The sequence below is a fragment of the Eptesicus fuscus genome, chromosome 2 (genome assembly GCF_027574615.1).
Source record: "Eptesicus fuscus isolate TK198812 chromosome 2, DD_ASM_mEF_20220401, whole genome shotgun sequence".
Classification (NCBI taxonomy): domain Eukaryota; kingdom Metazoa; phylum Chordata; class Mammalia; order Chiroptera; family Vespertilionidae; genus Eptesicus; species Eptesicus fuscus.
This window is the reverse complement of record NC_072474.1, coordinates 63,462,737-63,489,349: the sequence shown is the minus strand read 5'-3', so window position 1 is coordinate 63,489,349 and position 26,613 is coordinate 63,462,737. Positions and strand designations below refer to the sequence as shown.

Here is a 26,613-nt window from a genome sequence, read left to right as displayed (position 1 = left end):
TAGAAACATATATTATTAAATCATCCACACTATATGACTGTCTGGACACTAACATTTTAGAAACTTCATATTATCTTACAATGTCTCTATGTCTAGAAGCACCTGTTATTTTAAGAAAAGAAAGGAAAACTGTGTAGAAACAACTACTAAATGGCTGTAAAGCAACAACTTCTAAATACCAGTAGCAAACACATCATTCAAAATATAAATAAAATACACAACCCTGTGTTATTTTGGTCTGTTTCATGGAAAGGATAGAAAGCTCTGGCTGGTGTTCACTGAAGAACACCAGTAATTGCATAAGAAGTTGAGAAATGGAGGCAAAGAGACAAAAGAACAGTGAAGAACTGGGAAGAAAATGGTCAAGAGTCATCAGTGCAAAATTAGAAGTGACAGCTTAGTAGGGAAGCAGAGGACTTTCTGCTGCTCTTTGCCAGCCAGTGTTCAAGATCCCGAGAAGGATGTATAGGATAAACAATTCTCAAGGAATTAAGTCTTATAAGCAGTGAGAATATGGATAATCAGCATATAATTTTAGAGAAGGAAGGTATTATTTATAATTGACCAGGGAAGATATGATTGTATGAAGAATGGTTGTGGGAGAACTTGAGATCTGAGCTTGGTCTTGAAGAACAGGTGTTAGAAAGGTGGCAATGAAGGGACAGGGAAGTGCATTCTTGGCAGAGGGTAAAGCATTATCAAAGGCTTGAAAATGGGAAGTTCAAGGCATAAACAAAGAAGAGAAGTAGTCCAGTTTGGATGAACCACAGAATGAATGAAGAGTAGGAGAAATAAGAATGGAAAAGTAAGTTAAGTCAGATTTTAGCCTGAATTCTAAGCTGAGAAGGACCAAGGTATCATTTTTAGGGAGATTTATGACCAGAGCTTTAGCTATTGTGAGGAAATAGTGAAAAAGATGAAGGGATTAAGAAGTACAAATTGGTAGTTACAAAATAGTCATGGGGATGTAAAACACAGCACAGGGAATATAGTTAATAATATTCTAATAACTCTACCCAGTTAGTGTGGCTTGGTGCTTGAGTGTCGACCTATGAACCAAGAGGTCACTGGTTCGATTCCCGGTCAGGGCATATGCCCTGGCTGTGGGCTCGATCCCCCGTAGGGGATGTGCAGGAGGTAGCCGATTGATGTATCTCTCTCTCCCTCTTCCTTCCTCTTTCTCTAAAATCAATATAAAATATATTAAGAAAAAAAAAAGTTCCCTATTCACTGTGTAGCCAGGGTTGAGAATCATTGATAGAAGCCATTGTATTAGCATTCTCTTTCATGTAGCCTTGAAATTTTTCTCTGGCTATTTCACATATGTGAATTTCATAGTTAAACTTCCTTCAAGGTTAAGGCCTTTAGAATCAGGTGGAACAACTTAAAACAATGTTCTGCAAGAAGTAATCAGTGCTCGTTGAATAAACAGAATATAGAACATGCAAATTATGACAAAAATAAAACAGAACAAAATATTTTTAAAAGATTAACATACTTGCTTAAAAATTTGCATATCATTTCTGCTACATTTTCACAGTTCTTCTTAGTGGGACAAAAAACTAAGCAGGAATTATTGGGAATAACTTCTGTCACCAATGCTACCAAGTGATCAGGATCCATCTTTTTCAGAGCATCAGAATACTGTATAACAAGACATAGCAACAAGGTAGTTAGCAATGATAAAAGCTTTGAAAGGTAAGTAAATCAACCATAATTTGAAGTTCTGATTTAGTAAATCTGATCATTTAAAAGAAAAAAATGAGCCGAAACCGGTTTGGCTCAGTGGATAGAGCATCGGCCTGCGGACTGAAGGGTCCCAGGTTTGATTCCGGTCAAGGGCATGTACCTTGGTTGCAGGCACATCCCCAGTAGGGGGTGTGCAAGAGGCAGCTGATCGATGTTTCTCTCTCATCGATGTTTCTAACTCTCTATCCCTCTCTCTTCCTCTCTGTAAAAAATCAATAAAATATATTTTAAATAAAAAAAGAAAAGAAAAAATGAAACCTATATTACATATCAAAATGTTAAGTCTCACTTTTCTCTTATGGCATTAGGATTTTGTGAGGTATATTTGGTTTTAAATTAAAGAAGTGAAAACACTAATGCTATTAATAACCACTGCATGTTCATCTTCACCAAAGCAGTACAAAATATGTCCAGAGAAACACAGATTGATCCTAATAATAGTCAAAGGACTGTGCAAATAAGATATATCTTTAACTATTACTACTAGTTTTTAAAAATATAGATTCAATCATATACTACAGTACATTTTTAGAAATAAAAAATTTATTCATCAAGCAGACACAAGGAACTCAAAGAACATGAAAAATGTAAAGTTATTTAAAATCTCCTCACTTCCTTTGACTTTCTGAAAACTATGAATTAGAATTCATAGAATTCTAAAACTGTAATAAAATCCTTTTCTCCCCTTTTTATTATCCTTCATATATTATAGAACATTAACATAGTAGACATTAACATTTTCATATACCAGTGTCTGAATTAAATAGCCCACAAATGTTTCTTTTTGCTGTTGTTGATAAATGAATAAACACTTAAGGGAGAGATCTGCAAATTTTCTCGGTTCATGGAGTCCTCAGGCTAAGAAAATTACCATTTTATTTATTAGTATTGGGGAGCTAGGTCTAAACAACCTAATAAGTATATATTTCCTTGCAACTTAGTAGCTGTTTGCATAAATAATAAACATCCTACCTAATAAAAGAGTAATATGCAAATTAACCATCACTCCTCTACACCCACCAGCCACGCCCACCAGGAAACCATCCGCCGGAGGCTTTTCCGGCCTTGGGCACCAGCGGGGAGCCTGCGATGGGTCGCAGGCAACTGGGGGTCGGCTCCTGCGATCCATCGCAGGGAGGCGGGGGTCCGGCCTTGGGCACCAGCGGGGAGCCTGCGATGGATCACAGGCAACTGGGGGTCCGCTCCTGCGAGGGGGTCTGCTCCTGTGGTAACTGCAGGGAGCTGGGGTCCCCTGCCCAATGGGCAGTGTCTGCGATCACAGGGAGCTGGAGGTCCCCTTCCCAGGCCTAAAGCTTTGGCCAGAGGCTTTAGGCCTGGGCAGGGCACAGCCGGTGATTGGTGTGAACTATAGAGGAAACACCTTTTCTGACTGCCCATTGGCTAAGCTTCCTGTATGCCACTGGTAATATTCTTAGTAATTTGGGTAATAAGAATCCAAAAAGGTGATCTAGGGTTTTTCCACCACACTTCTGGAGAAAAAAATGAAGGTCCGCTGCTGGAGGGCTAAGAAATGTCATATCCTGCCCTAGCCAATTTGACTCAGTGGATAGAGCCTCGGCCTGCCCACAGCAGGGTCTGGGTTGATTCTGATCAAGGGCATGTACCTAAGTTGCAGGCTCCTCCCTGGCCGGGGCCCAGATCAGGGCTCATGCAGGAGGCAACCAATCAAAGTGTTCCTCTCACTTTGATGTTTCTCTCTGTCTTTCCCTTTCTCTTCTACATTCTCTAAAAGTCAATGGAAACATATCCTTAGACGAGGATAAAAAAAAAAAAAGAAAGAAAGAAATGCATATCCTATGAAAGACACATCTTGAAAATGCCTAAAGAAAGTTGTCATTTTTTCTTGGTGAAGGGACTGGAATTGTGTTGATGAAAACACTTTGGTGGCTGTGGTGACTGGCAGTGGCTGCAGCAGCAGGGTGATGGGGTTGGTGCCTTCCCCTGAACAGCCTGGTTGCCTCCCACAAAGGGAGGCCAGACTGTGGTTTAGGCCTGCTTCCCTTGGGGATCGGGCCTAAACCATCAGTAGGACATCCCCTGAGGGCTCCCAGTATGTGAGAGGGGGCAGGTTGGGCTGAGGGACCCCCCAGTGCACGAATTTCGTGCACCGGGCCCCTAGTCAGGTGAATAAAAAAAAATGTTTAGTCTGCGGGTATGGCTCAGAGGTTGAACATTGACCTATGCACCAGGAGGTCACAGTTCAATTCCTGATTAGGGCACATGCCTGGGATGCAGGCTCAATCTCTTCTGGGGGCATGCATGAGGTAGCTGAGCAATGATTCTTTCTCATCATTGATGTTTCTATCCCTTTCTCCCTCTCCCTTCCTCTCTGAAGTCAATACACACACATACATATACTAGTATATATATATATTTTTAATCTTTATTGTTGAGAGTATTACATATGTCCCCTTTTTTATCCCATTGATCTCTCCCATTCCCCTCCATCCCCCCAGGCCTTCACCACCCTATTGTCTGTGTCTATGAGTTATGCATATACATATACGAGTTCATTGGTTGATCTCTTTCCCCCCATCCCCACCTTCCCCTGCCATCCCTCTGAGGTTTTTAAAAAATGTGTATGGAAACCTTAAATAACCACAATGGCCCACTAATGGGATGTGTGAACAGCTGGACACTGCAGTATTCTGAAGCTTGGAATTGTACTTATCACCCTTATTTCCTGTCCCATATTGATTTTCACATGGTTTTTGCTTATAGTAACTGCAAAAAAAACCGTCTTCACAAAGATTTGATATTATAGAAAGGAATGTAGTGTTATCTAATGTTGAAAATAGAAAATAACTACCTTGAACCAGTAGTCTGTATGGTGTCCAAGAGATTTCAAGCATCAGAGGTTTCTCTTAAAAATTTAAAATATTCCATGGGGCCGAAACCGGTTTGGCTCAGTGGATAGAGCGTCGGCCTGCGGACTCAAGGGTCCCGGGTTCGATTCCAGTCAAGGCATGTACCTTGGTTGTGGGCACATCCCCAGTAGGGGGTGTGCAAGAGGCAGCTGATCGATGTTTCTCTCTCATCGATGTTTCTAACTCTCTATCCCTCTCTCTTCCTCTCTGTAAAAAATCAATAAAATATATATTAAAATATTCCATGGGACTCATGTGAATGCTCTGTGGTGCCCCAGGGCACTGGGCACAAAGTCTGGGAATCTAGGGTTCAGGGGTTATTAACATTACCTTATAATTAAGGAGACGTGAAAAAGTCATGCCATTTTCAGCTTTGCTGTCAACCTCATATATTGCATCATTTATTTTCAGATATTCTTTTAATTCAACCTTAAATTAAAGGGACATTTGCAATTAATAACACATACAAATTCCTTTTTTCAGAGTTACAAATTTTGTAAAATATGTTGTAAAAAATACCTATACAAATATTTTAGTTTTTCTATGGTCTGTATGTAAAAAAACTTAAAAGTACTTTCTTTACCATTTCTTTTTTTTAAGTCTCTTTTTGCTCGTAAGTAAAAATAGGGATTAATATCCTTAAAATATACTTTTGAATTGAATAGCTACATATCTAAACAGAAACCAAACACTTCCTTATTTTTCACAAGAAGTACAAATGATTAAATGTTCACACTCTTTATCTTTTATTAAGGAGTTATTTGTGTTATTCCTCAAGATCTAACACTTTCTGTTTCATTAGTCATCAGTTTTCAATCTAACTACCACATTATTTTTAATTTAAGTATTTGTAGACAAAAAGTTTGTAAATATAGTTCATTACATTTTCAAAAGAATAGCACCTAATTTGACAATTAAGGTAATGAAATATCTTTCAAATTTTTCATATATGATGCAAATATAAAAACTTCAAATTAAAACTTGGCAATTCTTAAAAATCATTTTCTAAAAACCCATTCAGAGACAGAACATGCACACTAGTACTGCAGACAGATACATTTATTTACTTTCTTCAAGCATTTTGGGAATACTATTATTGGGGAGTTTAAATTTAAATCTATGTGAAACCTGTATTTATTTAAAAAACATTATAACCACCAAGTGTAAATATTTTAACTTTTAAGATAACTTTTTTAATGTGCTAATAGTTCAAAACATAAATCACTAAATTTTGACTGAATGAAAATTTTTACCTTATAGAATAAGAAGTGGACAAATAGAATGTGTATGGAAAATTTCATTCAATAAATATTCATTATTGAATATTTAGTCCAGTCACTATTCCAGGTGCTGCAGATACAGTTGTAACCCAACCCAAGATCCCTGACCCCACAGAGTTTACATTCTCTATAAATTCTCATTAGCATATAGCCATGGTGAGTGGAATTATGGCCCTTCACTACTCTATAAAATTTTTTTATATGGTACATTTGCTACTTTTGTTTCTAAGTAAGATGATACATAACAAATCACTACAGTGCAAACTTCAGGTACATACTGGCCTGAACTGACTGGTGTAATATTCTGCTTGAAGGAATTCTTGCAGGTCTCCAACATTGTTCAAAGTTGCACTCATACCAATAATTTGAGTTGTTTCTAAAAAAAACAAAAACACCAAAGTACTGAAAAAATTTTATTATTTATCCTAATATATAAAAAGCCAAGGGCCGTCACGACTGAAACAACTGGAAGGATGACTGAACAGCAGGCTGCATGGGGCAACAAGGCCAGCAGGGAGTTCAGTGAGGGATGACCAAATGACTGAACAGCAGGCTGCGTGTGGCGACCAGGCCAGCAGGGGAGTTAGTGAGGGACGACCAAATGACTAAACAGCAGGCTGCATGGAGCAACCAGGCTAGCAGGGGGGTAGTTGGGGGCGACCAGGCCAGCGGAGGGGGGGGGGAAGTTGGGAGTAACCAGGCCTTCAGGGGCGCAGTTGGGGGCAACCAGGTCATCAGGGGAGCAGTTGGGGGCAACCAGGCTGGAAGGGGGGGCAGTGAGGGGTGACAAGGCCAGCAGGGGGGGAGGGCAGTTAGGGGCGACCAGGCAGGCAGAGGGGGGCAGTTGGGGGCGACCAGGCTGGCGGGGGAGGGGGGGCAGTAAGGGGCAATCAGGCCGGTGGGGGGGGGGGGTTAAGGGTGATCAGGCAGTCAGGCAGGTGAGCAGTTAGGAGCCAGCGGTCCCAGATTGTGAGAGGGATGTCCCGGATTGGAGAGGGTGCAGGCTGGGCTGAGGGGACTCCCCCGCACCGTGCACAAATTTCATGCACTGGGCCTCTAGTTATATCATAATAGTAATTTTAGCAACATTTTTTGGTTCTAAATTTTTCCTGAGTAATTTGGGAAAGGGGTGGGGGAAGGAAAGAAAAACAGGAATATATTATCAAATTATTAATCTGGCAATTAAAGAATGAAACTCTTCCCGTATCAAGAAGTAGGATCTTTATTAAGACTTCTAAACAACAATAATGAGTATAAAAATATGTGTTGATGACTATCTGGACCGTCATTATGAAGAGTTATGACAGGTTCCACAGGTTCAGCTATCTACAGATGTACAGTGTAGGATGCAGGACTGAATGGGGGATGAACTCTTGCCACATGAAAAGTTCTTTATGTGATCTTGCTATCAGATTAAATTTACTTTAAAATAAAGGTGGAGTGAAACTCATAAAGCTGCATGACCTCCTGGACAGCTCAAAATTGCTGCTTTCCACAGACCAGCTATTGGATCCAAAATAAACCCACAGAAGTCTTAGCAAATGCTACTTCATTGCTGCTGTGTTCTGTCTTGAATTTTATACACAAAGTAGTATCTGAAAGAGGAATGTTATCCCTTCCTACTCCATTAAGGTGGACTATGAAGCTGAAGAAGTGAGCACGTGGCCAAATCAAGGAAGGCTGTGCTAAGAAATTTGGGATTGATGTAGAAACAAAGAGAAGCTATGAAGGACTGTAAACAGTAAAATAAACTAATGGGATTTGCATTTGGGAAATATCATTCTAACTGCACTAGAGAAGATGGATTTGGTGCAGTGGATGGCAGTGATCAAGACTGAAGGCAGATGAGAGAGCTTTCTATAGTAATCTAAGTAAGAAAGAATGAGGCATTAAGCTAAAGATTTAGTAGTAAAGAAGGACAGGAGGGAGAAAACTTAAAAATATATTTATGAGATGGACCAGATAGGATTTGGTTGCTGACAGAATGTACAACAGTGAAGACTGTAAGATTCTGGCTTGGCTGGCTGACAAATAGTGGCAGGAAATTCAGACTGAAGAATGGGTGTGAAGGAAACGAGGTAGACTTGGACATGGTGAACCTGAGCTGTTCACAGGATATTCAAGTAGAAGTGTCCAGCTGGCAGATGATATTACTCAGAAGAGACCCATAAGCTGGAAATACAGAGGGGGAGCCATCACCACACAGGAAGCACTTGAAGTCATGAGTGTGGATGAGAATTAGCAGAAACTGTATGAAGAAGGGAATAAGAGAAGAGCCTAAGATGAATCTATGGTAACACCAATGTATATAATGAACATGCTTAGAATGAGGTGTCACAAGAAGGAAAAACTAAAGAGGTTCATTACATTTAAATATCTATTAAGTATAAAGCACTGGTGATAGAAAGATAAATATCAACTAGAGGCCCAGTGCACGGGTGGGATCCCTCGGCCTGACCTGTGATTGGCCAATCTGGGCTGCAGTAGGTTGGCCGGCTGAGGGAGGTTGGCTGTGGGAGTGCACTGACCACCAGGGGGAAGCTCATGCGTTGAGTGTCTACCCCCTGGTGGTCAATTCACGTCATAGCGACTGGTTGACTGGTCCTTCCAGTCGTTTGGTTGCTTAAGCTTAGATAGATAGATAGATAGATAGATAGATAGATAGATAGATAGCAAACACATGTCCATTATGTACAGGTACTATGCTAGATGCTTTACAAAGAACTCATTCCATCTTTACAGGAATTCAGTGAGAAGGTTCTATTACTATCATCCATTTTTGAGGCATAAGGAAACAGAAGCACAGTTACTATAGCTTGCCCAAGGTCATGTATGTAGTTAAAAATGATCCAGAATTTAGTCGGGGGTGGGTGGATGGGCAGGAAGAGATTAACTAAAGCACTTGTATGCATGTAAGTGTAACCCATGGTCACAGATAATAGTGTGGTAAAGGTCTGGGGTGGGAGCAGGCTAGACGGGGTTAATGGGGGAAAAAAGGGAATATCTCTAATACTTTCAACAATAAAGATTTTTTAAAAATGAGCCAGAATTTGAATTTAGTTCCAGAGTTTATCTTCAGCCATCATGCTATGCTATCTTTCCATGCTAACACAGGATCCCACTTACACAGAAATGGTAGGAAACCCAAAAGAGAATCATGTAGCAGCACTCAAAGGAAAAAAGAATGATAAACAGTCAAATGCTGAAGTAAAATTGAGACAAGGACAGTCAGTGTACACTAGATTTGACAAGTAGGTGAACATTCTCTTTCTCTGCTTTATATTTTCCTATAGAACTTAAGATTTCACACACCATGTTTTCTTGTTTATCTGCTTATTTTATTTCATTAAAATATCTTTGATGGAGAGAAATCAAGATGGCGGCATAGATAAACACCTGAACTGCTGCCTCGCACAACAACATCAAAACTACAACTAAAAGACAAAACGGACATCATCCAGAACCACAAGAAGGCTGGCTGAGTGGAAATTCTACAACTAGAAGGAAAGAGAAAAGCACACTGAGACTCAGAGGAGCTGTGGAAGTAAAGGCAGAGGTACCGAGTGGCGCAAGCGTGAGCAGAGAGGGCTAGCAACTGAGTATGCAACTGTCTTTTTCAAGTGGGAGGGAGACAAAAGCTCCCGACTGCTCTGAACTCCAGTTCCGGGCGAGACTCTGGGGATCCAGACTGATATGGGGAGAAACTGGACTGTCTGGCACTGGGTGGAACTCGAGGGCGGCTTTCTCTCAGAGGTGCTTGCAGTGATTACCAAGGGACACTGAGATCTGGGGGCCTATTAGGGCAGGGCTGATGGGAAGCCATTGCTGTTTGCTCCGCCCTGAGACTCTGCCCTACCCCACCTGTGTGCAGAGGCTTTTGCATATGAATGACCTGGTCCCTTGAAATCTAAACTTACCTAACAAACCTCAGCTGAGTCAGAGAGACACAGAACATCCAAAGGAAGGCCCAAGGCCCCACAGCAGCTTGCATTGCTTCACAGCTGGGCCTCATCTGGGCACCTCCAAAACCCAAACAAAGAAGAAGAATCTGCCGATCTCTCCACAGCTCTTGCTGGGTGGCCTCAGGCAGAGGCTAAATTACCACCTTTTGGAAATCCAAGAACCAGTGTACCCAGGGGTCAGAACAGGACCATCCTGATTACAACTCCTCAGATCCATAAGGGACACACTCAGGAGGCAGACTCAGTGAGCACCAAAGCCCCACTGAAGCAAGTCTTGCCTCATAAGGGTGTCTCCAGCACAGAAGTTCTCCCATCGTAGACACAGCTGATCCTCACAGCCAATTGGCCTGCAGGTCAATTCCTCCCAGTGATACGAACAACAGTCAAGGCTTAACTACAACAAGACTGTGCACACAGCCCACAAAGGGGTGCACCAAAAGTGTCCACCTCAGGTAACTGGGGAGGCTGAGTCACTGGGCCCTATAGGACACCTAGCACACAAAGCCACTCTATCAACTCAGGGGAGCAGCCAAAATGCGGAGACAAAGAAACAGGTCACAAATGAAAGAAATGGAAGAAAGCAAATGACTGGATGTAGAGTTCAAAACCATGGTTATAAGGTTTTTCAAGAATTTTCTAGAAAAGGTCGATAAATTTAGTGAGACCCTTGAGGATATGAAAAAGGACCAACTAGAAATTAAGCATACACTGACTGAAATAAAAAATAATATACAGAGACCCAAAAGCAGACTAGAGGATTGCAAGAATCAAGTCAAAGATTTGAAATACAAAGAAGCAAAAAACACCCAACCAGAAAGCAAAAAGCAAAAAGAATCCAAAAATATGAAGATAGTGTAAGGAGCCTCTGGGACAACTTCAAGCGTACCAACATCTGAATTATGGGGGTGCCAGAAGAAGAGAGAGAGCAAGATACTGAAAACCTATTTGAAGAAATAATGACCGAAAACTTCCCCCACCTGGTGAAAGAAATAGACTTACAAATCCAGGAAGCAGAGAACCCCAAACAAGAGGAATTCAAAGAGGACCACACCAAGACACATCATAATTAAAAGGCCAAGAGCAAAAAACAAAGAGAGAATATTAAAAGCAGCAAGAGAAAACCGGTTAGTCACCTACAAGGGAGCACCCATACGATTGTCAGCTGATTTCTCAACAGAAACTATGCAGGCCAGACGGGAGTGACAAGAAATATTCAAAGTTATGCATACCAAGAACCTACAACCAAGATGACTCTACCAAGCAAAGCTATCATTCAGAATTGAAGGTCAGATAAAGAGCTTCACAGATAAGAAAAAGCTAAAGGAGTTCATCACCGCCAAACCAGTATTATATGAAATGCTGAAAGGTGTTCTTTAAGAAGAGGAAGAAGAAGAAAAAGGTAAAGATAAAAATTATGAACAAATACATATCTATCAAAAGTGAATCTAATAATCAAGTGAATAAAAAATCCGATGAACAGAATAAACTGGTGAATATAATAGAATCAGGGGCATAGAAAGGGAGTGAACTGACAATTCTCGGGGGAAAGGGATGCGGGGGGTGCGGGAAGAGACTGGACAAAAATCGTACACGTATGGATGAGGACAGTGGGGGTGGGGTAAGGGCAGAGGGTGGGGTGGGAACTGGGTGGAGGGGAGCTATGGGGGGGAAAAAAAGAGGAACAATTGTAATAATCTGAACAATAAAGATTTATTAAAAAAATAAAAATAATAAAATAAAATATGTTTGATGAAGGTAGGGACTTTGTTTTATTCACTGTTGTATCCTTAGCACTTAAAATAGTGCCTGGCATGTATTCAATAAATATTTTTTTAATGAACGATTATAAAGTGCTACAATATGTCTAAATACCACTGCTATTAAAATTTTTTTAAATAATTCTAAAGTTTGACCTTTACAATTAATAATTTTTGCATATAGAAACTAAGGTATTGCAATAGCATATCATTCAATAGTAGAGAAGACCTTTAGAATAAATATTTCATGTACATTTGAAGACTATCTGATGTTGCAAAAGAGCTCCTTAAAGTGACTACTGGAATATACTGCATTATTGGTATGATGATGATACTGAAGGTGGAGGCAGCAGCAGCTCTTACTGAGTGCTGTGTGCTGAGCATTGCTGAATGCTTCACATGTGCTAACTCATAATCCTCACAACAATCCCATCAGGTCAGTACCATTACTATTCCCATTTTACAGATGAAGAAACAGAGAGGTTGTGTCATCTGCTTATGCACACATAGCTAGTAAATGAAAGATAATGACAGGGATGTCCTCACATGTTACTTTCATTTATCTTAACAATTATCCTCATTCATCCACTCTTCCAACAAAAATGTATACGCTTACCTTAGAAATCACAATTTAAGGCAGAAAGCTTACGTATCTTACTCTAGGCTACATAGTTTAGCTAGTAATAGAAATAAGTCTTTTATAGATCTCTTGATCATAAATCAATTAGTAACCCATTTGGAAAAATACTTACTACTAGTGTAGAGGATTTTTGCTAGGGTCATTTCCAGTACAGCCCCACGGCTTCCTTCAGCAATCATGTGCAACTTGAGATTTTTTTAAAAAAGGGAGAAAAGTAAATCTGGATATAACGCCTATATAAAATATGCACATCTTATATGAAATAAAGTAATCTTTGCTTTATAACTCTTAAGCATTTTAGATATAGCAACTAGAGTACATATGCATTATTTTACTAATATTTTAAGTTAATGAGGTTTGCGGACAACATCTTGACACATCTGGAATTCATAAGAACTATTACAAAATTGAACACACACACACACACACACACACACACACACATTCACTCTTCAAGAAACACTTGAAACAAAACTGAATTTAAGATTATCAAGCATGAAATGTTTTCATCTGTCCTGTCTATATATTAAAACAAATTATTTATTCTCATACAGGTGCTAAGTGGATCCACATAATACTGTTAGTATAATAAAAATATTGATAAATTACAAAAGTAGTAACCCACCTCATCTACAACAACCAGACCCAGACTGCTAATCCTTCCAGTTTCAATCAAGGAGTTGACCAGACCATGTCCTTTTTCAATAGTGGCGATGTATAGTGATTTCTTTTCCCTTCTTTTAATTGGAGGAAATTTTCCTTTGCTTCCGGCATATTCTTCAACAAAGAAACCCAGTTCTATACCAAAGCTTGACAAACCTGAAATCTAGAATATTAGTTAAAATAAACAGATGAAACAGATAAATAAGGACTTTAATTATTAAGTGCTCATGGGGATTTTAAAAAAATCTAAAATTGTGTTTGATACCAATCAATGGGAACATGGTCACAGATAAGACATAAACATCTAAGAAATGTCACAATTAGTGCTCACTTTGGTAGCACTTACATTAAAACTGGAACAATACAGAGAAGATTAGCATGGCCCCCGTGCAAGGATGACATGGAAATTTGTGCAGTGCTCCATATTAAAAAACAACAACATCCCAATTAATGTTGGTATTTGCAAAATGAAGACAAGTTTTAAACTACATAATAAATGAGAAAATCAATTTCAATTGTCTCCTCTGATGTTAAAAAATCAGAGTAACTTATTTATTTTGATAAAATAATTGAAAGCAAGCTAAATATCAGTAGAACATTTATGATGAAGTTTAATCCACCAGTTTAGATCAGAAAAGATTTTCAGTTCAGTACTCCATACTGCTTTTAACATTCTAAAAATATTAATTCCTCATCATTAATAGAAATCTCTTTTCAGTCAATAAAAAGTTACTTAATGTTAAAATAGCATTAGCAAATACCACTTGTTTAAAAAAAATCACACCTTTTCTTGGACAATTGCCACATATGGTAGGATCATTAAAACATCTTTGCGCCGGCAAAGCAGTTCTTGTAGCATTAAAATCTCAGCCACGAGGGTTTTTCCACCACTAGTTGGCAAGGAATATATTAAATTTTTTCTTTCTTGCACAGAATTCAAGGTTAAGCAAGTATGTTGCCATTCTGTGGAATTAAAACAAAAGCATTATTTTCCCTTAATACAGTCTCAATCTTGGAAAGTTTTCTAAGAAGAAAATATAAAATCTGACATTTTGTAGCAATTTTCTTATAATAAATGTAACTATACATCAATGTTAAATGTCAAAAATCCCCAATGTGTAATGTGCACAGCTAGTGAGTCTAATTCTAATTCAGGCCCAGTCAGTGGGATGAGCATCTAGCTCTCCTACTCGCCAGCTGCAAACTTAGGTCTAAGATCCCAGCATGGCAGGCAGTGCCTGCTGGACAAGAGACATCATCTGGGACATCAGAGGACAGTACATGATCTGTGTGAATTCTAAGGCTTTCCTCTTACGTTCTGCAAGGAGACTGTGTAAGTTTCCCTTTTTCATTCATCCAAACACCATCTTAGAGAAATAGAAGGAAAAAAATGTATGAGGTTTTGTACAAACCACGGACTATTTAGCTCTCATGGGGAGCTGAACTTGGAATGGCCTGAATACCAGTTTAAACTGGTAGTTTAAGCCATAAAAGATGGATTATTAATTGGCACATCTAATGTTTCCACAACTTAGCAAGGTAGCATTCATGAAAAGCATCATGTCAGATCCAAAACATGGTGTGGAAACTAGTATAACTACTTTGTAGGATAATTTAACAATGTGGATCATCAGAAGTTTTCAGACGGTGCACCAGTGTTTTATCACTAGAAAAATAAGAAAAGATATTCAAAACATTTCACTGTAGGGAGAAATGCAAATGATTAATAAATACATAAAAAGATGTTTAACTGTTACCTACTGGGTTTCGCAAAAATAAATGAAAGGGCCACTAATATAAAATCCAGCTGAGCAAAGTATGGTTTATGAGAGCATAAATTACTACAATATTTTTGAAAAGCAATTTAGCAGTATCAAAAATAAAATTGCACGTTGTTTTTGATCTAGTAGTATTACTAGTAATACTTCTAGAACTCTACACCCATAGAAATAAAGGGGCATATAAAGATTATGTGCAGGATGCTCATCATGGCATTGTTTATATATAACAAAAAAAGGCATTGGGGGACAAAGGTAGAATGAATTTTGCACAATTATATGATGTAATTCTTTGCATCTTGAAAATGAGGGAATAAATTTAAAAATGATTAACAGGATATATTACAGAGGTATTAAAATAATTATACATGAATGGCAATTACAGATGACTTATTGTGCATTTTTTGGTGATAACTAAAAATTTGCAAATAACTGTACCTTTTTTACTTTAAAATATTTCAGGAAAAAAGATTTACAATTTTTTAAAAGTCCTTAAATTTAATACTTAAAATAATTTTTTTTAAAGTCAAGACTGGTATCACCCATTAGTTACCAATCTGCAGATGTTCATGTGCGATAATACAACTTGACCATAGCCACATTTTATCCAACTCAGATTTTTAAAGTATAAAATGACCAAAATCATAAATATTTAGGAATATTCTTTATCTTCAAACATTATAAAAGTAAGTTATAGCCCTGGCCCAGTGGCTCAGTTGGTTGGAGCGCTGTGCCCTACACCAAAAGGTTGTGGTCTGATTCCTAGTCAGGACACATACCTAGGTTGCAGGTTCCATTCCTGGTCAGGTGTCTTCAGGAGGCAACTAATCAATGTTTCTCTCTCTCTCTCTCTCAAGTCAATAAAAAACATATCCTCAGATGATATTTAAAATAAAAAAAACTTTAAATTATACTTATTTCTCAATATTTATGCAAAATACATCAAGCATATAATTCCATGATAAAAAAGCAACCACTACACTATGGGATGTGCAAAAGTAGGTTGTTTTGAATGCAGAAAACACATTATTCTTGCATTATCACTTATAAATTATTGTATTACTAGAGGCCTGGTGCACGAAAATCATGCACTCAGGTGTGTGTGTGGGGGGTCCCTCAGCCTGGCCTGTGCCCTCTCACAGTCCGGGAGCCCTCGGGGGATGTCCAACTGATGGCTTAGGCCCGCTCCCCATGTCAGTTGGACATCCTTAGCACTGCCGTGGAGGCAGGAGAGGCTCCTGCCACCACCACCACTGCACTCATCAGATGTGAGCTTGACTTCTGGCCGAGTGGTGCTCCCTCTGTGGGAGTGCACTGACCACCAGAGGTCAGCTCCTGCATTGAGTGTCTGCCCCCTGGTGGTCAGTGCATGTCATAGAGACCTGTCATTCCACCATTCAGTCGATTTGCATATTAGCTTTTATTATATAGGATTTGTATTGCAACTGTAAATCTATTTTCGCCAGCCCCTGTATAAAGTTGAGCTTCTCTAGCTCAGTGGTTCTCAAACTTTAGGCACATCAGACTACCCAGGAGGGCTTATTAAAGCAGACTGCCAGGCTTGCCCCCAGAGGTTCTGATACAGGAGGTCGAGCTGGGTCCTGAATGCACATTTCAAGTTTATAGGTAATGCTGATGCTGGGATCTAAGAACTCCACTTTGAGAATCACTGCTTTAGCACACATAATTATTTTTTTAATTGGTCATTTCATTAAGCTAAATTTACAAGTAAAAAGATTTAAAAAGTTATTTACCAAAGTTCATACTTTAAAACTACTAATTACTGATTATCATTATTAAAGTCTAATTTGGCATGTCCTTCACACAGAATATAACCTGTAAAACAATTACTTTTATTATCATCATCATCCCTTTTTAATAGATCAGAAACTAAGGCTCAGCGTACTAAACTTGTTTAAGTGACAGGGCCAGAATAAATAGGCCGACAACACCCAGCAGTTGAGAACCTAACAGGATGTACCAGGTATAGTGCTAGTTATATAAGAAAAAGGTGAATTAGATAGAGCCCTGTCCTCAGGGTACTCATTCTGATAGGAGATGCAGATTAAATAAAGGACAAGGTATTAGGAGAAAAGCAAAGAAAGTTAATATATCCTTTAAGAGCAATACACACCATTAGCTCTTAACTACAAATCTCACAATTTAGGATTTATTAGACTCCTATAATCTTATATTAGACTTTTTTCCCTGTAGTCCTACTTCTTGAACCTAATTGTCTTCTTCCTGAGAAGAGAAACCATGTTTTCATATTGTTCTTAAGACACTAATATAGGAGTTTCATAAATACGTATGCAGTGATTGGTTGATAGGCTAATATTCCAGAATGGCAGCAAGTGTACCTTCTTTGTCTAAAATAACACATATTTGAAATATAGGCAAGAATCTAGGATTTTTTAAAAAACATTACATGAGACATTAATATTCTTTGCACTTTAGTCTTTTCAGCCTTCTTTAAAGATGTTTAGTTTTAATCAGTGGTATTACTACTACACATTTCACTCAAGACATCTCAGTATTCAAAGGAATTCAACAAGTTTTGGTATAGAAGACAGAGCCAGCCAAGGAAGAACCAGGTAAGAAAAATGAGGAGCAGCTGGACAGTTAGAAAACCAAAACAAAACAGGAGTGGGATGTCAAGAAATCAAGAAAGAAGTGTTTCAAAAAGGATCTGGACAACTGTGTCAGGCAAGCGAAGAACTTTTCCTACTGAGAAGTCAGGAAAGCGAAGAACTAAAGATATTATTGGGTTTAGACAACCTAGTCATTATATCTTAAGTGAGCACTTAGAACTCAGGAGTTGGAGTGGGTTGGGAATTATTTGAGGTGAGGAAAGGGAGACAGCAAGGATAGTAAGTTTGAGAAGTGTGACCACAAAGGGAAGGAAAGAGGTTCAGCAGTAGCACAATTGGGATAGGCTGAGAGAGGACTGATACTTTGATTTGTTTTTAAGATGCAACGTATGACCATGGAAGAATCTCCGTTCTATTGATTTGCACTAATACTATGGTAATGGTGGCAACATTTTTTTCATTCCAGCAAAATGCATTACCATATAATTTTTCAATTCCTTTGAACTGAACATAAAGGTCTCTCACTTTGCTGGGTAATGAATAAAAAGGACCAACATCATCTGATGATGACTCAATTGTTTTCTTAGCAACATTAATTTCTTCAGACAGGTGAGTCTCTTTGAGCTGTTTAGTCCTAGAAAATATTGGTATTTGGGCCTTTGCATTGACAGTCATGGCACTTTTTAGATGATCTTTAAGACTTTTTCTCCTATTCACATCTGAACTAGTTCTGACTTTAGAAGAGAATTCATCATTTTGCTGGGGTTGCTCTATGCTATTTTGGGGCAATTCCTCATTCATAGTCTTGTGAGAGGATGAGTTCCAATCCCTCTCTTTAGTAGACTGATTGCCCAATTCATCTGAAGAGTTCTGCAAATTTTCAAAGTATAAAACCTGTGAAGAAGGCAATTCATACAAAAGATCAGCTCCAGGTTCAATAGAGACATCTTCATGCCCGCTCTGGTTTTTTGTGTGCTCATCTGTTTTTAATTCAGTAAAGCTGCCTATAGTAGTAATGCTGAGCTGGTTATGTCTGATGTTTTCTGAACAAAGATCTTCGGTGGCAAGGTCTGTATCATGCTTCCTATTTTCAGGAAGTTGCATATATTTTTGTTCCAGGTCATCAACTTGAGCTATAAGAGAATTTTCAGCAAAGCTATCATAGTCACCAAACATGTCCTCTTCACTATCATTATTCTGGAAAGAAAACAAAAATATTTATGGTCAATTCTAGCTTTAGTAAGAATAAAAGTTCCAGCCTAGGGCTAAACCAAGTATATAATTAAATGGTCACATACAGATCACAGAGCTAAATGTAAATCACCCTGTGAAATATATATTATCATCCCATTTTACAGATAGAGAAATGGAGGCCTAGAGAGGGTAAGCGACTTGCCTAAACTGCACTCTTGTTGCATGATGATGCTGGGATCCTAATTCTTAAGCCAACACGAAATCCTTCAAGCGGTAGGTAGCAAGGCTGGTAGACATCTATTGGGATGTCATCCGACTGGAAGTCCTGATACTGCACTATCCCTGCCCTCCCAGACTCTAATCTAGAGAGTGGCCTTTAACAAAACCATGCTTGTACTCCTGGACACTCCAAGCTTGTCCCTAGGAATTTGGAATTGAGAGGGAGAGTCTGCAGACTGACTTACAGTGGTCTACTAAACAGAAGAGATGTAAACTCGGAGGCGGCACTACAGTGTAGTGGTTAAAAACAGAGGACTCGGAGCCAGAAGTGTCATTTCTTAACTTCTCGGGGCCTGATTTCTGCTGTAAATGTAACTAGCTTAAGAAAGTACCCAGCATATAATTCGTCTGCTCTTCATAACTGGTAGATTTTATTGGACCAGCAGAAGCAGCAGTAACTTCGAAGTCTAACTCTGCGTCTCAGTCAAGCCACTTATCCGCTGCGTGAACAACTTTTGTGTGTCCAGGGTCTGCGTTTCACGTCTATATAAAAACGGGGACAATAAGGCAATACCTCACAAGTGAGAATGAACAATAACAGAACTGAGGTAAGCACACGAAGACTAGTGGATAACTAGTCAATTGTTTGCACCTGAGAAGGACGCTGCCACCATTTTAGAGTTTCCAATTCCATGCCTTTCATAGCTGATCCCACACTCCTCTCTCAGTGGGTATGCGCAGTAGGAGGCCTGGGTTTGCATCACGGGCCCTAAGGTGGGACAAGGGACGAGGAACTCGGGGGCATCTGGAGGGGCTGTACCTCGACCGGTTGTACGCCCACAGTTTTCCGTCGCGGGCTTCCAGCTGCCATCTCCTCTTCTTCCTCCTCCTCCTTGTCCTCGCCCGCCTGGAGCTCGTCCGCGGTGGGGGCGGCAAAAAGGATCTCTAGGCTAGGACGGTTCCTTTTGCGGACAGACACCCGCCGGCGGATGCGGGAACTTCCTTCATCCATGGCAGGGGCCGCGGGCCCTGCCCGAGGGCCGTCCCCCGGGACCCAGGCGCCAAACCCCGGAGGAGGGGTGAGTGGAGGACAGAGCAACAGCAGCGACAGAGGCCGAGGACACTCGCCTCTCCCTCCATCCACCTTTGGGAAAGACCACAGATGAATTGCTCTCGGGCCGGAAGTGGAGGCACAAGCGTAGCAGCGCCCACCTTCCTCTCGTCCAATCGTACGTGTCGCGGGCTTGCGGCGCGGCCGGGGTGGGCGCGTAAAGGTTTTGCGCAAACGCAGTGAACACTGGTCTCCGGCCCCGGCGTTTGCTCGCGGAACCTTTGGCGCGAGTCCTCGCGCTAACCCGGGAGCACCGGAAAGGACTTGTGCGGACGACTTAGGAGGAGGAAGGGAAGAGAGGGCCGAGGAACCATGGCTTCTGTGGTTGCTGTTTGCAGTGCTCCGGGGAGGAGAAAGTTTACGCGCTTCCTAACGGCTGCCGTCAGCTGCCCAAACCCAGGAACTCGATCGGGTAAAGTCTCCTCTCCTCTGCTTCGCGGTAGCCCTGCAGCCGCCGCGCTAGCCTCGTTAGGTCGGTGCAGTGGCCACTGCTAGGTAAACGCCGCCGTTTTCCAGGCAGTGGACGTTTCTCCTACCTGGGAATCTGTAATGGCCCATGACTAGCATTTTAAAGCTGAAAGGGACGTGAGATGTCTTCCAGTACACTTTATTTTTTTAACATACGAGGAGGGTAATGGGGTGATTATTAACAAGAGGCAGGGACTTGCCTGAGACCTCGGGGTAAACTTGGTGAGGAAGGGACGTCTCCAGTCATCCAGCAGCAAATTCCAGAGGTCTGAATCCCAAATCAGGGCGAAATCGCGAGAGGGGCCCTCGAGTCTACAATTTTTTGTACTTTCATCTTTTCTGTGCTTCTCTATCAGTAACTATTATCTGTTACACATTTTCCCTCTGTTGCTTCTTCCCCAAGTATTTGCATTAAAAATCTGTTTTTAACCGTGGGATGAAGGGAAAATAAATATCGCAGAGGGCAGATGAGAGATTGTGTGGCTGGGAAAGGGTATATATACCCTTTTTCCAAAGCCCTGGAAGGCACATCCATATTAAGTCTTACACTGCTTCAAATCTAGAGGTTTTTGTCCAATCATTGTGAGTATAATGAATAGAAAACCTACGTACCTTTTATATTCAGGTGTCCCTTGATCTTATGTCCCTTGATTCATCTTGCCCCCATAAAGCAATGTCTTTAGCTACTCAGCTAACAAAAAGAATTGGTTTGTTGCTGTTTCTGTTTACTTGCAGTGCTGTGGAGAAGTTGTTCACAGTACAAACAGGTAACCAGCAATGAGGACCTGGTAAGAATTGTTTTCTTCCTTTTTATAAGGCATTTGCAAATGTGACCAAATTCTTATATTTTAGCTATTCAAATAGAGTTCAACCGGGGGACAATACAATCAATAATCATTAGTCTGAGTTTGAAAATTATAATTCATTGATGAGTAGTCACTTGAGTTTTGAAGAGAATTCCTAGATTTCTAGAAATGAAGCATGGCTTCTGCCCTGGTTGGCATGGCTTAGTTGGTTGGAGCATCGTCCAGTACACCAAAAGGTGGCGGGGTCGATTCCCCGCAGGGCACATACCCAGGTTGTGGTTTCTAGCCTCAGTCCAGGCGCATGTGGGAGGAAACCGATCGATCATCAGTGTTTCTCTTTTTCCCTTCCTCTCTCTAAAAATCAATAAAAATACATTTTTAAAAAATTATGGCTTCTATAATACCATATTTTTCTTCCTAGATCTTAAATTTAAGGATATGTGATTTGGGAATTTAAAAAGGTTGTTTGGGTGGATGGAATAATTGCACATAATCCACAAAGGCATTATATACAAAGCTTACTTACAGGTTGGCTCTCTTCCCCATTTCAAATTCGATTTTATTATTGCCCCATTCATCAATTTTGGAGGGCAGTTGTCTTAATAAATGAGAGATCAAAATTAAAGTTTCATATGAGGACATTAAATGTAATTTTCTTCTATCCTGTAGATGTATTTTTATAGGATTTAAGTACTAGGGTTGGACTTGGCAGTATAGGTTTTCTTCCTACTTGCAAAGATAATTTGACACTAGCCAGACCATACAAAGCACATAGTACAGTGTAGGGAAGGAATATAGTCAGTCATTACATGTGAGCTGAATGTAATTGGTTTAAGAACATTTGAGGACTCGGAAAAAACAAAGAACTCTAGTCCTCCTGAGCCTCTATCTTAATCATTCAATTCACAAACTACCTCAAGAGAGTGAAGGAAATTACTAGAGCTCCTTTTTAAATCAAGAATTAAAAAAACGAACGAAAAAGGCACACAGTCCCACTCATTTGAAAACGAACGAAAAAGGCACACAGTCCCACTCATTTGAAATTTTACATACAACTACAGGAGTTGGAGGACTTTAAAGCTATTTCTAGATTAAGAATCTCTTGACTGGAGTTGCTTATACTTATAGTAGGAGGGAGGCATTGTGACAGAAGCATTATAGTTAGTGAAGAAAGGAAATCCAAAGGCTGACACAAACTTATAAAGCAGTCTGGGAGCCATAAAATGGTAGTCAAAGGACCTTATATTATAGTAAGCTATGGGGCATTGTCTTTTTAAAACAACAATAGTGATAAAACATCTGATAGAGAAATATGGGGATGGATTTAGACATTACATATGACACCTGTTGTGCATTAGATTTTCTTAATTTAAATCTTAAGAATTTTTAGTCACTTGGGCAGAACATTTGAGGAGTCACTTAGGACAGATTTAATTTTGTTTCTCCCATAAGCCCTTTTTCCTCCAAAGACTGTATTTTATCCTAGAATCCATGACTTAACTCCTCCTTAACTAAACTAAACCAAAATAAAACACTTGTACAAAATATGGAAAAGCATACTGAAATCTTTATAATGGTGAATTCTTTTCAGAAGTACTTGTTTTTTCTTTTACAAGCCAAGATGTTGTATTCCTTTTCACAGTAAGAAAGGCAGAACTAACTCTTTGGATAGATTTAAATGTGGTAGCCTTAAGGTTTAGTGTTTTTTAGATTCAAAATTAATGCATTAAAGTTTTTAACCAGATTCTTTTCCCTTAATCCTAGCCTGTTCCAATAGAAAATCCTTATAAGGAGCCTCTTAAAAAGTGTGTCTTGTGTGGAAAACGTGTAGATTATAAGAATGTACAGGTGAGATGTTTTTACTTCACTATGATATTTGATTCTAGGATTTTGCTTTTTTATTAGTCCTAACTAAAGGGAATCAAGTCAGTTTTATAACCGGCTTTATGGAGGGGCAACTGTTTTAGCAACATCATAATCCCAAATCTGGTTATATTTCTATGTATAAAGCATCTCTATTTTATTCTAATAGTAGCTCACAATGGCAGTAATTCTCAGTTGATGGAGGTGAGTAGTTTGGAAGAAGTTGATCTCTCTACCTCACCACCAATATCAAATACAACTTTATCTGTTTTACAGCTCTCGGCAAGTTAAGTGGCAAATCTGGGGTAGAGAATGATGTTGGAGTTAAGTATACTGACAATAGTATAAAGTGATAGCTGCCTTATAGGGAGAAAAACCAAGAAAAATTTTAAATGCATGTATTAGGAAAGGGGACATATGTAATACTTTCACCAATAAAGAATTATAAAAAAAACTAGAGGTCTGGGGCACGAAATTCATGCACGGGGGGGGGGGGGGGGGGGGAGGGGGGAGCTGGGGAGGGGGGTTGGACCCTCAGCCCAGCCTGGACCCTCTTCAGTCCAGGACCCCTGGGATCGGGCTGAAACCAGCAGTTAGACATCCTCTCACAATCCGGGACTGCTGGCTCCTAACTGCTCACCTGCCTGCCTTCCTGATTGCCCCTAACTGCCCCCTCTGTCAGCCTGATCACCCCTAATTGCCTCTGCCTTCCAGCCTGATTGCCTATAACTGCCCACCCCCCCTGCTGGCCTGGTCACCCCCAACTGGCGCCCCTGCTGGCCTGGTCGTCCCCAACTGGCCCCCCCCCCCCCCCCGGCGGCCTGGTCACCCCTCACTGCCCCGCTCTGCCAGCCTGGTCGCCCCTCACTGCTGCCCCCACCGGCCTGGTTTCCCCTCACTACCTCCTCCTCCCCCGCCAACCTGGTTGCCCCTCACGTCCCCCCCTGCCAGCCTGGTCAACCCTAACTGCCTCCCCTGCTGGCCTAGTCGCCCCTCACTTTCCCCTTCTGCCGGCCTGATCGCCCTTCACTGCCTCCTCTGCTGGCCTGGTCACCCCTCACTGCCCCTCACTGCCCCCCTCTGCCAGCCTGGTCGCCCCACGCAGCCTGCTATTCAGTTGTTACTGTGAGGGTGTTGTGACCAATTTGCATATTACCCTTTTATTAGTATAGATAACAGTCATAACAATTAAAAAATAAAAATAAGTGCAACATATTAGGAGGATTATGCTAAGAACACTGCCTGGCACCTGGAAAGTGCTAAAGAATTTAAATTTATGAAACAAAATTATAGCAAATGGCCCGATGTACCTATATCTCTTAAAGACCTCAATATAGTCTGTATTATGTGACAGTCTATCATGATAGGTGAAATGTTTAATATTTCTTTGTAAGCAGGAGTATTTTAGAAAATAATCTGTATAAACAAGAAAACAGCTTTAGCCCTGGCCAGGGTGGTTCAGTTGGTTGAGTGTTGTTCCATGCACCAAAGGCCACTGGTTCAATTCCCAGCTAGGGCACATGCCCAGGTTGTAGGCTCAATGCCCAGTAGGAGGTGCAGGTGCCAGCCCATGGGTGTTTCTCTCTCACATTGATGTTTCTCTCTTCCTTTCTCTAAAATTAATAAAAACGTTTAAAAAAGAAAACAGGTTTAGTGCTGAAACAATATGCTCATTAATTTGTTGTACAGACATTTTGAACAGACTGAGTAAGAGATGTTAACTTTAATAATTGCTTTAGTTACTTAAAAAGATGACCTGTCAATAGGATGAGCATGGTAGTATTTCATATTTTATGAAGTTTGTCTGAGATTTATTAATAAACCTTTACATAACTTGAAGGTGACATGAGGTATGCTTTTTGAAATCTACACAATCAAGAATGAATAATACATGTACTAATATAAATTGTTTCTTCCTCTCCAAATAAAACTCAAACAGCTTTTGTCCCAGTTTATTTCTCCATTTACTGGATGCATTCATGGAAGGCACATAACAGGTATTTTGTTTTCTCTTATAGCAACTTATAAATCTACTTTTGTTATTTAAGAAAACTGGCAAATGTTTATTTTCAAATAGTAAATAAGTCACTATTAGAAAGCTTAGTATTTAAGAAAGCTTCTTAGTCCAAAAAGGGTACTATTTTATATGTCTTATACTCAGAGGTAGTCATAATCTGACATGTAGAAAACTTGGGTTTAAAAAATTGTGTTGGTATTTTGGAGTATACTATAATCGCTCCTAGACTATTATTTAAACAGAGGCCTATTTCTCATAGGCCAAATTGGATCTGTCACTTATTTTTGTAAATAGCTTAGTTTACGTAGTGTCTGTGGCTGGCTGCTTTGTGTACTAAGAGTAGAGTTGAGAAGTAATGACAGAGACTGAACAGCCTGCAAAGTTTAAGATATTTACTGTCTGGCTCTTTACAGGTTTTCCGATCCTCCCTTGACTTAAACAATTGTTATGCATTTTGAATATTGGTATTTTTTTATGAATAAGCATTTTTTACAGGTCTTTGTGGGAAGAAACAAAAAGAAATCACAAAAGCTATTAAGAGAGCACAAATAATGGGTAAGAGAATTTGAAAAATTATTTGGGCTTATCAATTTTGGCTGTTATCTTTTGTGAAGAACTTAATTGTCTCTTTACAGGATTTATGCCAGTTACATACAAGGATCCTGCATATCTCAAAGACCCTAAAATTTGTAACATCAAATATCGGGAGTAAATTATATCAAGTTATCATCAATAAACTTATTTTAAAATAAATGGTTGTTGACTCAAACTATAAGATTTAATAACCTTTAGAAAATTAGTAGGCTAAAATAAATCTTATCAAACTATAAGTCATTGCTGTAACTCTTAATATGAAATTTTATGAAGAAAAAGTGTTTCAGGAGTGAAGTGAGACGTTCCATACCAGTGAGTGTTCACTAAATAAAACCAGGTTATTTGAAGTGTTAACACTCATTACATTTCCATACACATGAATAAAAAAATTGGTACTGTAGCACTGTCATTTATATCTGGTCCACAAATAGCTTAATACAATAGACTGCTGAAATGGGATATTAAATATGGAAGAGATGACTTGTATTTGGATTTTACTTTAGATCCAGGTTATGTCTTGTCGGTGGCATTTTAGAGATATGGGTACAGGAAAGTGGAATGCTTGTATAATGTACAAATCCCTCATGACAGGGTATGGACATGAAATTGCTCAGGAGGGTTTTCTAACTAGCAAATACAGGTATACTGGGCTAGGACAGTGGATCTCTTTGTAGATACGTTTCATTGGATGGATAGTGGTGATGTCACAGGACCTAACTTTTATTCCTGGCTAGTCTATCCTGAAACTGGTAGTGTCCTTTAAATAAACTGATCCATAGGCGATATATTGTGTCATCTTATAGCCAAAAGTTGGAGAGAAATTGGAATTTTTCCTATATTCTTTTCCTCCTTTTCACTAAATATGCTGAAAGTTGGGTCATCAAACTCAATTGTGGAAGTTCAGCTGTGTACTAATTAATGACCTGAGCAAACTTCTCTGATCGACAGTTCAGTAGTGTTGTGCAATAGTATAAGCTAAATACGTTTGTACCTCTATAGCATTTTAGCAAATTGAACTTTCCATGAAGGCACA

General features: G+C 39.7%; 2 protein-coding genes and 1 non-coding gene across 4 annotated transcripts in view; 2 read left to right on the top strand and 1 right to left on the bottom strand.

The window, feature by feature from the left end:
- The window catches only part of HELQ (helicase, POLQ like), a 48,449-nt gene extending 28,653 nt beyond the window's left edge, over positions 1-19,796 (bottom strand). Inside the window, exons 1-8 of the mRNA XM_028148321.2 lie at positions 19,542-19,796; positions 17,788-18,505; positions 13,724-13,902; positions 12,902-13,102; positions 12,389-12,461; positions 6,196-6,293; positions 4,968-5,066; positions 1,499-1,644 (exon numbers count right to left, since the gene is read on the bottom strand). Coding sequence (XP_028004122.2) covers positions 1,499-1,644; positions 4,968-5,066; positions 6,196-6,293; positions 12,389-12,461; positions 12,902-13,102; positions 13,724-13,902; positions 17,788-18,505; positions 19,542-19,733 — 1,706 coding nt within the window. The 5' untranslated portion in view covers positions 19,734-19,796. The remainder of the gene's footprint in view (positions 1-1,498; positions 1,645-4,967; positions 5,067-6,195; positions 6,294-12,388; positions 12,462-12,901; positions 13,103-13,723; positions 13,903-17,787; positions 18,506-19,541) is intronic.
- Positions 13,263-13,369, top strand: LOC114232282 (U6 spliceosomal RNA). Its single transcript, XR_003618320.2, has one exon. It is a non-coding gene; the product is annotated as a U6 spliceosomal RNA (small nuclear RNA).
- A 231-nt stretch (positions 19,797-20,027) lies between the features above and the next one.
- Positions 20,028-25,775, top strand: MRPS18C (mitochondrial ribosomal protein S18C). Of its 2 annotated transcripts, XM_008143597.3 has the most exons (6): positions 20,037-20,244; positions 21,036-21,088; positions 22,871-22,954; positions 24,909-24,966; positions 25,482-25,541; positions 25,622-25,775. In XM_008143597.3, exons 1-6 carry the CDS (start codon positions 20,145-20,147, stop codon positions 25,696-25,698), a joined length of 432 nt encoding a protein of 143 aa, XP_008141819.2. In that variant the 5' UTR covers positions 20,037-20,144; the 3' UTR covers positions 25,699-25,775. The 2 variants fall into 2 exon arrangements, with proteins under 2 accessions (XP_054583683.1, XP_008141819.2); XM_054727708.1 differs by lacking the exons at positions 24,909-24,966; positions 25,622-25,775 and having other exon boundaries at positions 20,028-20,244; positions 25,482-25,538.
- Positions 25,776-26,613: the final 838 nt, after the last annotated feature.